Source organism: Hemicordylus capensis, chromosome 10 (genome assembly GCF_027244095.1).
Source record: "Hemicordylus capensis ecotype Gifberg chromosome 10, rHemCap1.1.pri, whole genome shotgun sequence".
In the NCBI taxonomy this organism is placed as follows: domain Eukaryota; kingdom Metazoa; phylum Chordata; class Lepidosauria; order Squamata; family Cordylidae; genus Hemicordylus; species Hemicordylus capensis.
The window spans coordinates 5940368-5953821 of NC_069666.1; the positions used below are offsets into that span (position 1 = coordinate 5940368).

General features: G+C 45.0%; 1 protein-coding gene across 1 annotated transcript in view; it reads right to left on the reverse strand.

The window, feature by feature from the left end:
* Positions 1 to 13454, reverse strand: part of ADAMTS17 (ADAM metallopeptidase with thrombospondin type 1 motif 17) — a 146691-nt gene that overhangs the window by 8174 nt on the left and 125063 nt on the right. The window contains exon 20 of the mRNA XM_053271716.1: positions 8505 to 8657. Coding sequence (XP_053127691.1) covers positions 8505 to 8657 — 153 coding nt within the window. The remainder of the gene's footprint in view (positions 1 to 8504; positions 8658 to 13454) is intronic.

Below are 13454 nucleotides of genomic sequence, written 5' to 3' on the forward strand. Positions count from 1 at the left end.
ACTCCTTAACCGTGTCCTGCATTTCAGGCGGGCTGTACCCAGATTCACTTTTAAAATGAATGTAAGTACAGACATTCACACAAACAAACACACGTTCGCGTCTACAGACATTTGAACACAGGTGCCTGTCTGAAGAGGGCTTTTATCAACCCCCATTCTTAGAGAATCCTTTGCAGAATGATGCCATTGCTGATCCAACCTATTATTTTGGACAACTTTTATTTTAAAGGGGATTGTGTGATTTTTTCAGTGCAAAGTATCTCTGACCCCATTCCCCCATCCCCAGAGAAGCCACTGTAGTAGGCTCAGGATTGGTGGCACAAGATTTTGTGATGGCCAATAGCTCAAATGCCTTTAAAAGAGAATTAAATACATGTACGGTGGACAAGTTATCCTGACATTGCTACACCTGCCCCTATGTGTTTCAGAAGCAAAGTTGCACCATGGAGGAAGTGGCTACAGCCTCCCACGTGTCCTGCCTGCACCCTGTTACTCTGTACATCAGCTGTATTATTCACTTGTGGATTTATTCAATTTCCTCTGTTTTGTTCCAAGCACACGATGTGTGTAAGCAACCCACTGCTGCCGCCTCTGATCTCTCCATCCTCTGTACACGACATTTCCTGATCTGCAGGTTGGAAGTCTAACATTACTAAATATAACCATAACCTGACACTCGGGGCTAGATCCATATAAATCCAGCTGGGTGGTCCTTTCAATACAAGCAGACAGACCTTGCACTCACTTGACAATGCTCAGTTCTTTCCATAGCAATTCCAAAGTGTCAAAAGTGTTCAACAAACATCCACGTGCGTTCATGCAACCTGCCCATGAAAGCATGCAAAAGAATCTAGGTTGCAGTGAAACAGAATCACAGTTAAACCCAATGCCAGAAAGATAAGAGTCAAATGTTAGATACCAACTTGTTGTCTTGGTTTCTCAGCTAGCATTTCTCTTTCCCTGCTCGCAAAACTCTGCCATGTTCCTGGGGATGTGTCTCAAGACAAAAGGATGTTTCCTTGCATGGGAAGTATTTTGCATTTGGACTTCTAAGTTGTAAATGCTTACCTGCCTTTGTAAGTGACTGTACATTTATTTGGGTCTCTGCATCTGTTAACCCACCAAGAGGGCAAAGCGTCAAGTTTTTTTTCCACAACTTCTGCCAACTTTGCTTCTTAACACACAAAGAACCACCAACTGTTTTGGGTCCCCCCCCCCGCCCCCCGTTTCCTTGCCTTGAGCTTAGTTTGATTGCTTCTCCTGGGAAACCAAGATCATCACCTAGGCTATGCAATTAGTCTTTTCAGTGCCAGGAAGACAGACTTTAACATCTATCTTGAACTGCCGGAGTTTGGCAGCTAAAGAGACATCTGGCTTATTTTAGGGAGTAAAAATTTCAGCTCTCCAGGAAAGAGGAAGAGATACAGAAAAGCATACAAAGGAGGGATTGTTGCACATAACGGTGCTATACTTGAGAGCAGCGAGGGTGCGAAGAGAACCAGGAGAAATCAGACTTGGATCACACCATGCATTCCACCAGATATGCTCAATCCGAAACAAATTTTCTTGGAAGCAAGTCCTCCCGATTTCAGTGGGAGATCATGGTTATGCCTTGGTGCGGGCAAGACTGTTCCTAGAGCGTACCACTTCAGCCTCTAGATTGGACAGGGAAAATTGCATGTTTGAAGGGTCCCCCACAAAAACAAAGGAAAAGGACTGCCATGGGAGGACTGCTGTATGTGATTGGGAAGCCCCTAAGCATGTACAGCTGAAAACCTTTTCACAGGCTCAGCTGAACATGTGGCCTGTGGGTGCAGAGACCCTGGGAAGATGGGCTTGGGCAAGGGCTTGGTTTCTCCTCCATGTGTTCTGTCTACAAATGGCAGGGGACAATGAGATATCAAGGGACAGAACAGGCACAATATTTGGTTCCCCTGAAGATGTCCACTACTTAGTAACGGCAGCACCAAGGAGTTACTTGTGTGGGGCCTGCTACCATGGAGGTTACCTCTCTCCAGATCAAATTTGCACAGGGCCAGAGTCTTTGTGGGGGGAAACATACCGTCCGGAGTGGGCAGAGACTGATATGAAAGTTCTGTCTATGGGGAATAATCTGTGATGGAGCTGTGCGGCTGCTCCTCTCCTCTCCGTTGCCCCTCCACAATGGCTGCTGTTCCCTTTGCTCAGTATTTCTTCTGCAGCGAGGACTAGACATGGCGTTAAACACTTTGCCTTTCTTTCCTTTTTTTAAGGGCAACGGTTGTAGGGCTCTCCATCTTGATGGGACTTTGGTGTGGTGGAAGGGGGGATGAATCCTTTGCCCTGGTGCTGCAGTCCTGATGAAAATCACCTCTGAAGCTGCTGTTTGACTCAGGACGGAAGCTACAGCGCAGCTTCCTTCCTTAAACAAACAGTAATTTCAGCGAAAGTACTCCAACAGGACAAGCGGAGAGAGGGTTCCCCCCCCCTTCTACCCACTGTGACTGACCTACAGAGCAAGGAGGCACTGGTCCAGGGAGAGAGTAGCCTAACAGAGCTTCTGAACTAATTGCAGCTGTGAAGGGGCGATTTTTGATGCCCCCTCTGCCACACAAAAACATGCCCTCAAGGGCTGCACAACTCTCAGGGGCTTATTTCCAGGTGGCACAGAGGCCTCCCTGGGAAAGGGGAGGGCATCAAAAACTGCCACGTCCCTACTGCACCAGTGCAGTTAGTGGGGAAGTTCTGGTAGGCTTCTCTCTCCTTGCACCTAGCTTTCCTTGCTCTGTATCTCAGCCATTGTATTTAATGTCCAGGTAGCTGGACCCTTAATGCCACTATCAGAGATGTTATACTGGGTTATTCAGACCGTTTTGTGGTCCAGCTGTTCTCATAAGCGGGAGGAAGAGGGTGCGAGCTATCCTGGTGCACACATTCCACTTTATGAAAAAAACTGAACGAAAACTAAAGGCAGGTTTGAAAACAGAACATGAGTGTGCCATTTGGCTTTGCACTGGTGAAAATTTAGGACTTGCTCTTGTGCAGGTACATTGCAAAAAATAAAAAATAAAAAAATCAGTGCCATGCATTCAAGCAATTAACTTGGGCAAAAGTGTTCAGTATTAAGCAGTACAGAATCCACCTCTTTCATCCATGTTAGGTCAAATGCCACGTTTAGCATCATTAATTTAGAACAACCGGAATGAGAGCTTTGCCTTCCACTGATAAGATCTAATTAGCCCACAGCACATTTTAAGCTATTTTTTGCATTTTTCACAGCCTTTAAAAAAAAGTAAAGGAGGAAAAAGGGGAGGGGGTAACCTCATAAAGTTGTAACAAGAACATATCTAGTCTTGTTAAGAACCATCTTTCATCTGGAGTTTTAGTGTGTCAAGCAGATGATTTGTTTAATTCCAATAGAGGAAAAAATTGCCTTCTCAATTCAAGAGGGCTGACTCAACATTAGGAAAAGTAATAAATTACATTGTGGTGGTGGGGATGTTTTGGCTGACCTAAGTAGTATTGCCTGCACACAGAAGGGCACCTAGTAAGTTTGCCTTGAAGCTGTACTTTAAGACCGGACGATAGCGGGAGCAAGACAGGGCCAGCATTTTGAGTACCTTGCAGTGCATAATTAAAAGTGACTTGTTTGGGTTGTTGGCCGTGGCCCTCCTCTAGAAGAAAGAAAGAAAGAAAGAAAGAAAGAAAGAAAGAAAGAAAGAAAGAAAGAAAGAAAGAAAGAAAGAAAGAGAGAGGAGAGGAGAGGCAGGGGGCCAACTGCTACTCGCCTTGTACGCATCCTGTCCATGGATTCAGGAGGACATTTTGGCACCATTTTTCAGGTGCCCCAATAATCTATTGCTTGTGGTGATCACTCCACCTTGGCTCATGGAAGGGCTGCCCCTGAGGGTGCCACCCAATCTCCTGGGTTCTCTCAAGAACTACAAGTCTCAGAGTTATTTAGTCCCCACTGGCCTTTCATATGCACAGGAGCTGACCGGGGGTGGTACTGCGGGTAGCAAGAGGGAAGGTACCGTAACCGTCAAGGATACGGAGACCCCAGGGACAGTGAGAGGAAACCAAGGCTGTTGATAGGATTTGCAGGGCTTGGGACACATGGGAGTGACTGAGTGTGGCCTCTGGTTTCCAGAGTTCACGGAAGAAGAACTACTTAGAAAACAGGGAACAGAGGCAAAGGGGTTTTGTGTCTGTGTCTAATTTTACACCCATGCCCTAACCTTGGCTCTCCAGTTGTTGCTGAACTACAACTCCCATCATTCCTGGCTGCAGCTGGGGATGATGGGAGCTGCAGTTCAGGAACAGCTGGAGGAGAGCCAAGGCTGCCTACCCTTGTTCTACTGCCATTTCTGGCTATAAATTACACAGCAGCCAGCTAGGAATAGGAGGAGCTTTTTTTTAAAAAAGGGCCTAAAGAACCAAGAGAGACACCAACTAACCGTCCATTTCTTTCAAAACAGACAAGGCTCTTCATGGGGTGAGGAAGGGAGGGCCCATATTACAAGATTGTATGAGGCCCAGAGAAAGTGACTTGGGCACTGGAAATATGGGATACATCTTTTCTGTAAATACGTGGTGGCCCCACAGGCAGTTGAAAGGACTCAGAAATCCCTGATTTCCATCCTGCATCAACAGCGCGCGCGCACACACACACACACACACACACACACACACACACACACACACACACACACACACACCAACTTCATGCAGCCAGGCATAGCTAAATATTTAATCAGGGACTGATTCAGATGTATTTAACTGTAGATTCTAACATATTGATGCTTTGCACCTCCCTTAAGATGTTCTGGCAAACTTATCACCTCCTTTCCAACTTGAGGTGATCATAAATCCTGAAAAGAGCGGCAGGAAGGAATGCACACCTAAGCTGTTGCACTGCCAGATGTTTCTGCAGGCGACATCTGTACGTGCAACATCTGTCTGTACAGCAGTACGGAGAGGAGCTGTGGGTCCATGTGGATTCCATCTGCTCGAACCCTCTGGCAGGGGCTGAGGAATCGCGTGTTCTAAACGTCTGGCTGGCTGGCCACATCTCGTACTGACATCCTCCCCAAATTCCTTGCGAAAACTGCTTTGCAGTTTCTTCCCCAAAAACAACCACAGAAGATGTCAAAAGAGGACGAGGATGATTCAACACCACAAACATCACCTGTCTCCTGTTCAATAAGATACGAAAAGCAATTCCCCCCCCCCATTAAAATGGCTCTGCTTATTTAGCATTTCCCTGAGGGAGCCTTCCTAACCCGCCCTAGTCATACTGGAGGCATGCAATTAAATATTAATCTGGTTATTTCAGATCAATAGGTAGTTCGTCACACTTGCAATTCATGGCCATATGGAGCTCTGCTCCAGTTTAACTTCCCCTCTGAGGGTCAAATGAGATGTGACATTCAATGTGCTATCTTGCTTTTTGTTACTTAAAAAAAAAAAAATTAGCCATGGAGGTCCCCACCTGGATTAGGACTGCAGCATGGGGGTGGGAACTTCCATTTCCCTCTCATACGGTGGGGGGCACTTGATCCAAATCAGCTGCAAATAACAGCTTCCCTACCAGGGCAAATAGCAATTTCGGGGCCCAAACTGGGACAATGGCATTGGGGAAAGGGTTAAAACTCCCCTCCCTCCCATGGCATGCTAAATCCAGATGGGTCCCCCCCACCCGACAGTTGCTAAACTGGAAAAACTGCCCTGAGCCACTTTAGGAAGGATGCGCGTGCACACACACACACACACACACGAGAGAGAGAGAGAGAGAGAGAGAGAGAGATTTTGTATCACATCTAGCCTGATACTCAAACTCCTCCCTCTAGCCTTCTTCTCTTACCCTGAATATGAATACCCTGTCCGGATTCATATAACCAAACTGCAGATGGGATAAGGTTGGGGATACTGAGTGACTGGCTTGGAAGAGTCACTAAGAATTTGCAGTAAAGGTGACATTTTAACTACTTCACAGCCCAGTTCCTTGGCTGCCATGCTACAGATGCCAAGTCCCCAGATGTTGGTCCACAAATCCCAACATCCACTGCCACAATGGCATGAGCGTCGCGGTCCAACAACATCTGGGGACTCAAGTCTGAGAGCACTTGTGCAATGCCACACCAGCTCTCCTACCAGTTCTTTGTGGAAAGGACAAGCTAGTGGCACAATTCACACAATTGTTCAAATCTAGATTTAATGTGGGTTGCTGACTTTAGCATGATTGTGTGAACCCACACCAAAGCGGGACTCTTAGATTAATCTTGGACCATAACCATAAAACCACCTTGGTGTGGGTTTTACACAGTCACGCTAATGTCAGTGAACTACATTAAACCTAGGTTAGAACAAATGTGTGGACTTGCCAGTGTGTTTGCTCTGCAGTTCAGGTTAACAGAAATAAAGTTTCTAGCACACATCACTCTGCATACCTTTCCCTTTCTTTGGTTCTCCCCACCTCCCACCCCTTTCATGGAACATTATACAATTTATGATAATCTTGCCAAAACAGTTCCATTGCAATTAGAAAGTTCTTGTTACTGCAGCTATGATGTATGGTTCCTGATCCCTGCACAGAACACATAGGAACACAGGAAGCTGCCTTCTACCGAGTCAGACCCTTGGTCCATCTAGCTCAGTATTGTCTTCACAGACCGGCAGCGGCTTTTCCAAGGTTGCTGGCAGGAATCTCTCTCAGCCCTAACTTGGAGATGCTGCCAGGGAGGGAACTTGGAACCTTCTGCTCTTCCCAGAGCGGCTCCATCCCCCGAGGGGAATATCTTACAATGCTCACACTTCTAGTCTCCCTTTCATATGCAACCAGGGTGGACATCTTGGAGGGTGGCACAAAAGCAGGGTTCTTCTAACAGGAAGCAAGATCTCTCCCAGGTTTCACATATCCTGCTGGGATGCAGGGATTCTGCCAGGCTTGGAGAAGAGGCTAAAAAAAGGGCACAGAAGCAACTGGCAGCTCTTCACATCAGGGGAGGGCAGGTGGCTGGAGGCCATTCACCCAGCAGTTTTATCACAAGTGACAAGGCAGCTGGGAGAATACTCTGAATGCTTTCTCTTTTGCCAAGTTCTTGCTGACGCTTCAGAATGAGTTCCAGGCGGAGATGGGTCCCCTCGGTGCATTGCCAAGAGGTGCTGCTTGTCAGACACATGACATGGAAAGCGTGGGGGTGTGTGTGTGGTGGCGGTGGCGGCGGTGGCACGAAGCTTGGGCATTTGGCCAGATTCTCATGCCCTCCACCTGGGGTGGGAGCTTCCTGTTTACCACAGGGCAGCCTTAAATCTGTGGTGGCTGGTCTCCAGTCTAAAATACACAGGTAAATAAATTCTCATCTCAACGCTGGCACTTTGGCAGCTGCGTTTTGCTCTCTGGTTCCAACCTTCTGGAAAAGGTAATTTCTAATGGTCACACAGACATTTCCAGAGGTGGTGTAGTGTGTTAAGAGACTGAGCTGTCAATGAAACCTCCTCCCCCCACTGCCCGACACCAGTTCAAATTTTCCCCCTTGTCAGTGGTTTCAGGCAAGCTTTTCTCTCTCAGTCTCTGCTTCTCCTTGCAAGAATACTCACCTGCTTCACAGTGTTGTTGTTGAGAAGGGGAAGCTTTTGGTGCTGTCAAGAATGGCTGTGTTTCAAGTTCTCCTACAATAACTTTGACTCAGAATTTGGTTATGTTATGGGGGAGAGGGAACAGGTGCCCTAAAAATGCCCGAGGCGGTCTTCTTTTGCATTCTATAGTCAATAGGCATATCCATAGTACAGATTTACTGGTTTTCCTTTTTCAAAGAAACTCTGGGAACTACACAACTGTGGAAGGGAGAGCCTAGGGACCCCTAAAAGAAAATTCTCAGAGCTGCACTAAATCAAGGAGAGGAGAGCAGGTCTTGTGGTAGCAAGCATGAGGTGTCCCCATTACTAAGCAGCATCTGGCCTGGTTTGTATTTGGATGGGTGACTATATGTGAGCACCATCTGCTGCAAGGTATTTCCCTTATGGAATAGGGTCACATCTCAGTGGAAGAGCATATGCTTGCATGCAGAAGGTCGCAGGTTCAACCCCTGGCTTCTCCAGGTAGGGATGGGGAAGACCCCGACCTCAAATTCTCGAGAGCAAAATTCTCTCGAGAGGCAACACTGAGCTAGATGGATGGGTGGTCTGATTCAATCATAGGGCACCAGTCTGATTTCGTTTGAGCACACTCCACCCCCACCATCAACTTGGACATTCCATTTTTCCATGCAAGCCTGCTTTGGAAAGAACTGAGCTGATTTTTCATCAGTTCTTCTCATGCTTCCATCATTTATCCTGGACTTTCCATGATACTATCTGCAAATGCTTCGATTCTTCAATTTGCCAACTGTACATGGAGCTCCTCCTGCAAACACGGACGCTAGCCATGTATAAGATGTTATAAGCACCAGAGATCATCAGTGGGCGTATCCATACTACAGATCTAAGAATCCATCATGCATACATAGCTGTAAGCACGGCCTTACCTTGGACCAATCCCCCGTCTTCCACTCGTAGCAGCCTGTGAGATCCTCACACTCTTCGTCGCCCCTCGGTCTCGTGGCTGCATCACACTTCCCTTGCGAGTTGGTACATGTGACGGTTCGCTTCCGTTTCCCCCGCCCACAATCCGATGAGCACTGCAAGGCAAGAGTCATGGTCAACGGTCGCTAATTGTGACTGGGAGGAAAACAGAACAAAGATCTATCGTTGCCAACAAATCTGAGACTTCCGAAGCGGGTTCAGATTTAAAGAGCTTCACTTTTCCAAATGTTTCTTGCAGAAGTCTTCCTCACAGACGTTTGACTGGAAAAAATATAAGGCATCTTGATGCATGGTATAAGATGAAGGCTAGATATTAATTTATACGAGTACTGGTAAAATGGGCTTGCAGTATATCCCTGGTGTGCAAGTGTTACCTGAACTTGTGTCCGAGCATGGCCAAAGTTTTAGGCACTTTCCCCCCTCAGAAGTAGAAGGGGCTGTCTTGAGGGAGTATTCTTCAAGTCGAGAAGTTTCCCGCACTTTTTGTTCAAGCCCTCTCTCCCTCCCTCCTCACCATAGAGTTCCATTCGCTCCGTTCACCTGGCTGTCTGTTAAGTGCCCTCTGAGTTGACAAATATTCTGCTTCATTAAGTTACATTGGGGCAGTTCTGAGGAGTAAATGTTTTTTTCCAGATTTTTGTGAAAAGCACATATTTGTGGGTCACCCCGAGTCCATCGGTACCTCCCTCTCAGCCACAGATGCTCTGGTTATGCAATCATAAGGATAACAACATTTCCAGTTCTTTCAGAGATAGATATATAGATAATAGTGCTGATAGAACACTTCCTCAACAGTGACGTGGAGCTTTCTCAACATGGTCACTGAATCTTCATTTTAATCTGCAAGAGATGTAAGAGATGCACATGTGGGCAGATTCTAAATTGATTACACACATACACACTGAATATTTATTTATTTATTTTCACACTTATATCCTGCTCTTCCTCTGAGGAGTTCAGAGCGGTATACATGGCTATTTTTATCCTCACAACAACCCTGTGAGGTAGGTTAGACTGAGAGATACATGACTGGCCCAGAGTCACCCAGTGACTTTCATAGCTGAATGGGGATTCAAACCTGGGTCTTCCTGGTCCTAGTCCATCATTCTAACCACTATGCTATGCTGGCTATATATATATATATATATATATATATATATATATATATATATATATATATATATGTCCCTGAATATTTATATACTGCTTTTCAACAAAAGTTCCCAAAGCAGTTTACATAGATATAAATAAATATATAAAATGGCTCCCTGTCCCCAAATGGCTCACAATCTAAAACAGAAACATATGACACAACACCAGCAACAGCCACTGGATGCTGTGCTGGGGGTGGATAGGGCCAGTTGCTCTCCTCCTGCTCAGTAAAGAGAATCACTACTTTTAAAAGGTGCCTCTTTGCCCAGTTAGCAGGGGATGCTGGAAGCAGAGTTAGAAATAGGTATATTTCAGATTAATTTAACATATTGTGATGGATTACTTTAAGTTTTATTTTGTTAAAGTTGGTTCTTTTGTAATAATTTATTATAAATGATAATTAATTTAAAAAAACTTGTTATCAAAACAGTACATTGAACACTCCCTCAGAGTGCTGGGGGCCATTTAGAAACAGCAGCTGTTTCCTTTACTTGTTGCTTCTGTGCCACTTTATCCCTTGGTTGGGAATTCTTTGTCATTCAGAGTGATCCTAGCCTATCAGGGATCATAAAAGCAAAGGGATGAAAACATAATACTATGTGAGTGATCAGATCTGGCTGCATGCTGGCATCCCTGAGGGCAAATGAAGCTCATTTGGAGGGAGGGCAGTGCTTCATGGACTGGTCACCTGAGCGATCCTAGTCAATTAGGAACCTCACGGTGTCACAGAAGGCAAGCAAAACCTATTGAGGGCAGTACTTCCTGAGCAGGTAAATACTTTTGTTCCATTTTTTCAGTGACCCCCAAAAAATTGCCGAGGGGATGGTGGTGCCTTTGGATATGGATGAAAATTTCACAAAGCTGCCTCTCCCTTCAGCTCAGTACTAAAACAAACTCTATTATTTTACCAAGCATCGGCTTGCAAACCCGTCCTCCCGCCCCCCACTCAAGGGATCAGTGCAGACAAGATTGTGGACTTGACACTAAATAAACAGTTAGAGATATGAGACTCTGCTTGGTGAGATCTTTTGAATATGCGCCAAGAAGCATCTCCATTTAGGGGTCCCAGATGGAAACAGGCCCTGCCTTGATGTCTAGTACAATGAATGGGCAGGTCTCAGCACGCCTGTCTAACCACCTTAAAAAAATACAATCCAGGCAGGCGTGACCTACCGCCCCTGTTAAGGACATGAATGACAAGTGTTTATGAGCTGGCAAGCAAGCAGACATGCTTTGAAATACTTCACAGCAACTGCAAAGTGACTTGTATGCGTGCGCGGACACATACACACGCGCACACACACACACACACACGCACACACACACATATATCTGGGAAGCCTTTCACTTAATTTACTGCTGTTCATTGCATGACCCCTTTATGGAAAGTAACATCTTTATAGCCAACACAAGAATGGAATTCTGCAAATGACTGGGAGGGATTCCTCCAGGTTGTAGGGAGAATAAGACTCAACAGCTGCTTCTCCAAATCGGTGGCCAGCTGCAGCTATCTTCAGAAAGAGAGAGGCTGGACAACTTGGTATTATGCAGACACTGAAAAAAGCTAGATTGGAAAGGAATTCTAGGGCTCGTCCTCCAACAGGAAACCAGGGTCGGTCAGACTGCAGAAGCAACCCAATTAGTTGCTGGGTGCAACAATGTTTTTGTTGGGTTAAGCAGCATGCAGCCCAAGAGATGTGTCCCAGAATGCCTTGCAAAATTGCTGAAGGTTCTGGGACACAAGTTTGATGGCATGCATTGTGGTCTGCTGTGCCAGATTAAAGGGGTGACCCAGAGAGCCCACAGCACCTGCAGTGAGCAATCTCACTGCAGGTGCTGTGAAGGGGTGAGACATGCAAAGTGACAATGGTGGTACTGCTGGGACATTGGTGGGCATTTGTTGGTCTTGGTGCCCTGGCAAATATATTACCTTCTTACCCATCAGATCTGGTTTGGGCACCTTCTGAGACATTGCAAATCCCAAGCGTGGAGCTCTCTGACTGAGCAGCGGTGCCTGCATAGAAAGTTCCTAGCCACTTGGTCTGGAAAAACATATTGGGCCAGCTCTGCCAAAAACCAACCTGCTTTTTCAAGTTTTGTTTTGCAAAAGATATGCAAGCTCCTAGTATTAGTCCAGAATGCACCAAGCAGTCTCTTTAATTCATTTACGATAGTTCACACATCATCATCATCCTCAAACTTTATTTACGGTCTTTGACCAAAAATGTCACACATGTCACACATGTCGGCCATCACTACCATCTTAGGGGACAAATGCTCATAGAGATGTTTGGAAACATCTACCCCGTTAAAGACGGAAAATAGGCAATAGCACTGTTGCATTTACAGCATCCTCTGTGTTATCACCCTTTCCACATCCCTACCCCCAAAAGATGAGGGTAAAATTGCAGTCATTTTTGCACAGAGCAAAGGGTTTGGGTAGGTTAGGATAGCAATGATTAAACGGTTGTCCTCTCTCCATGGAGTAAACTTTGGAGGGCATTCCTACCAATCTTCATTCCCATTCCTCTGACAACAATGATAACATTTTAGAGTAGTTTTTGCATTTTAAAAACGTTTTAAAGCTTTTAAAAAATGATTGCGCATTTGGCTACTGCACTCTCAATAAAAGCATGAGAACACCATGAAAGCTGAAAGTCTTTCAATGCTATCACCTCGTTTCTATCTCTAGGGGTTTAGATTTGTCAAAACTTACAGTGAGCATTCGTCCTCCCAAATGGTACCAACCACCCTTGGCTCATGTGCCAAGAGGCTCAGAAAGCAAAAGGCTCTGAAAGCCACACCACCCACAAACTGAAATCATGGCCATTGACTATGTAGTAGGTACAAATTCGTACATTTCTCTTCAGCGACTGACCCATGTAGTTTTCTTTTTTAAATAAAATGGCCATTATTTATGGCAATCAAAAATGGGTGCAACAATGATTCATCTCAGAAAAATTCCTACTGTTCTCCATTAAACTGAGGATTTATTATTTTTCTCCACATTAAAACTGGGTCTTTGATAGATGCTTTAAGAGTGTAATATTTTGACCAGGAACCAGATTGCATTTTGCATTTACTCAACATTTCATTTTGGCAGCCAGAAGAACAAAAAATAATTTAAGTGAAAGAAGAACCAAAATAATTTAAGTGAAAATATCACTCTTATATGATATGATCTTTCTACTGGCACTGTTGATATTCTTTTAAAAATGAATATTTCAAGCAAATTAATGGGGAAGAATACCTAAACAGGCCCTGCAAACCATTCTTCTCAGCAGTAAGGCAAAATGGAGTTAATCAACAGCAAAAATCATCTGAAAAAAAAAAACTTTTAATGACCAGCTAGTTAACAATTATCAATCCAGACCACAAGGTTTATTAAAGGAAAAATACGCCTATCACTTGGATATAATATAAAAGTTATGTGTTTGAAAACAAATGGTTTAGCTTTTTCTTCTTTTGATGAATCCCTTATGTAGCTTGATTTATTCTTGCGGACAGAAGTCAAAATGTGAATTCTCTCAAACTTGGAAGTTAATAATTGTTAACCCCTTTACCCCATCCCTGAGACCACACACACCCCAATTAGTGAACTATGCCTAAACCAGAAAGCATACAAATGTAATCGTGTTAAAATTCAGCAGACCCATCAATAAAAAGGGGTGTGTGCGTGCACGTGTATGTGTGTCAGCGTGCTTGTGAAAAGATCCAGACATCTTAAACCTCCTTCTGCA